Source organism: Blennius ocellaris, assembly GCF_963422515.1.
Source record: "Blennius ocellaris genome assembly, chromosome: 1".
Taxonomy (NCBI): Eukaryota; Metazoa; Chordata; class Actinopteri; order Blenniiformes; family Blenniidae; genus Blennius; species Blennius ocellaris.
In genome coordinates, this window is record NC_137650.1 from 18349308 (window position 1) to 18350672 (window position 1365).

The following is a 1365-nucleotide window of genomic DNA, read 5'->3' on the forward strand; positions in this document are numbered from 1 at the left end:
AATCCACTTGGATTACGCGTTGTGATGGCCAGACACTGTCACGTAATTTTATGACTTCCCCCCCTCTCCTCCTCCCAAAATACATGATCCCTTGGCCCTTCAAAAATACTTTTTGGTGCCCTGCGTCCTGTCTCTTTCTCACACACACTGGCTATATTGTGCTAGAATATTTTTCTTAATCTAATGGAACTCCTCAGATCAGCCGAATACATTCACATAGCCGAGAATAATGAATAACTTCTTGTTTCCGCAATGTTAAAGCTCCTGGAGCCCACGGAAACGCTGTCCCGCTGCCGTGGAGCAGCCGGTGGCTCTTACCCACGGTGTCGCGCCCCGCGGGCAGGCAGCTCGCAGCGGGTCCATCGGGGCGGGCTACTGGTTCGACCCCTTTCAGGACATATTGATGACAAGATATCCCAGAACCACGGCGACTGTAATGATGACAAAGAATCCAATCACGGCGCAGATCGACGCAAAGCCAGCATCCCTGCCGCCCCCTCCATCCTCCTCTTTGGGCTCCTCTTCGCAGATGGAGATGACTCCCACGGAGGAATTCCCTACACTCATGTTGGATTTGAGCTCGGCGCCCGCCTCCTGCTTCGCCTCGACGGCCCACGGCGCCACTTGCACCTTCATCTCCATCTCCTCCATCATCTGGCTCACCTGGGTGATCTCGGACTGCAGGTCCCGGAGGTCCACCGTGTCGATGTTGCTGTCCGCCTCGTACTTCATGTTCTGCACGCTCATGGCCCGAGCCGCCACCGTGGTGGTGCTGCCGGTCATCCCCGTCTGGATGAGGTGTCTGGTCGGCACCTTGAGGGGGAAATCCTGCGCGATCTCCAAGGACCTCTTCATGTCCACCTCCAGGAGGTCCATGCTGCTGGAGAACAGCACCCATAGGCGCTCGTACTCGGCCCGGTCCTCTTTGCTGATGCTCTTGTCTTTGAGCAGAGAGGTCAGTTTAGTCCTGTTGGCCACGGCCAACTCCTGGGCCTTTTTGCGGGTCTTCTTCAGCTCCTCACGCAGATTCTGAGAGTCCGACGTGCTCCCGAGGGCGATGACCAGGTGCCTGTAGCAGGCGGTCACTTTGTTCAGAGCGTCAAGCATTGTCTTACACTCTTCCTTCCCCATGATGGATCAAAAATAACAAATAAGGGGGGGGGGGGGGGGGGGGAGAGAAGAAAAAAAAGCTCGCAATTAAGAAAAAAAAATAAAATTAGAAGCTTGGCAAATGGCGAGCTTTCAGTAGTGGTGCGTTATCCACTGTCAGTTTAGTTTCCACGGGAGCACACCCCCAGCTCGACAAATCCACTCAGCGCACTGGCCAGACAAAATTCCATGCTCCTTCCTGCGCGCAAAGCAGGC

General features: G+C 54.9%; 1 protein-coding gene across 1 annotated transcript; it reads right to left on the reverse strand.

Moving 5' to 3' along the window:
* Window positions 1-390: 390 nt before the first annotated feature.
* LOC308130794 (regulator of G-protein signaling 9-binding protein) lies at window positions 391-1131 on the reverse strand (the record flags this gene model as incomplete). The annotated part of the gene is made up of 1 exon (XM_080497259.1): window positions 391-1131. The coding sequence occupies one exon, from the start codon at window positions 1129-1131 to the stop codon at window positions 391-393; it is 741 nt and encodes a 246-aa protein (XP_080353385.1).
* Between the last annotated feature and the right edge of the window lie 234 nt (window positions 1132-1365).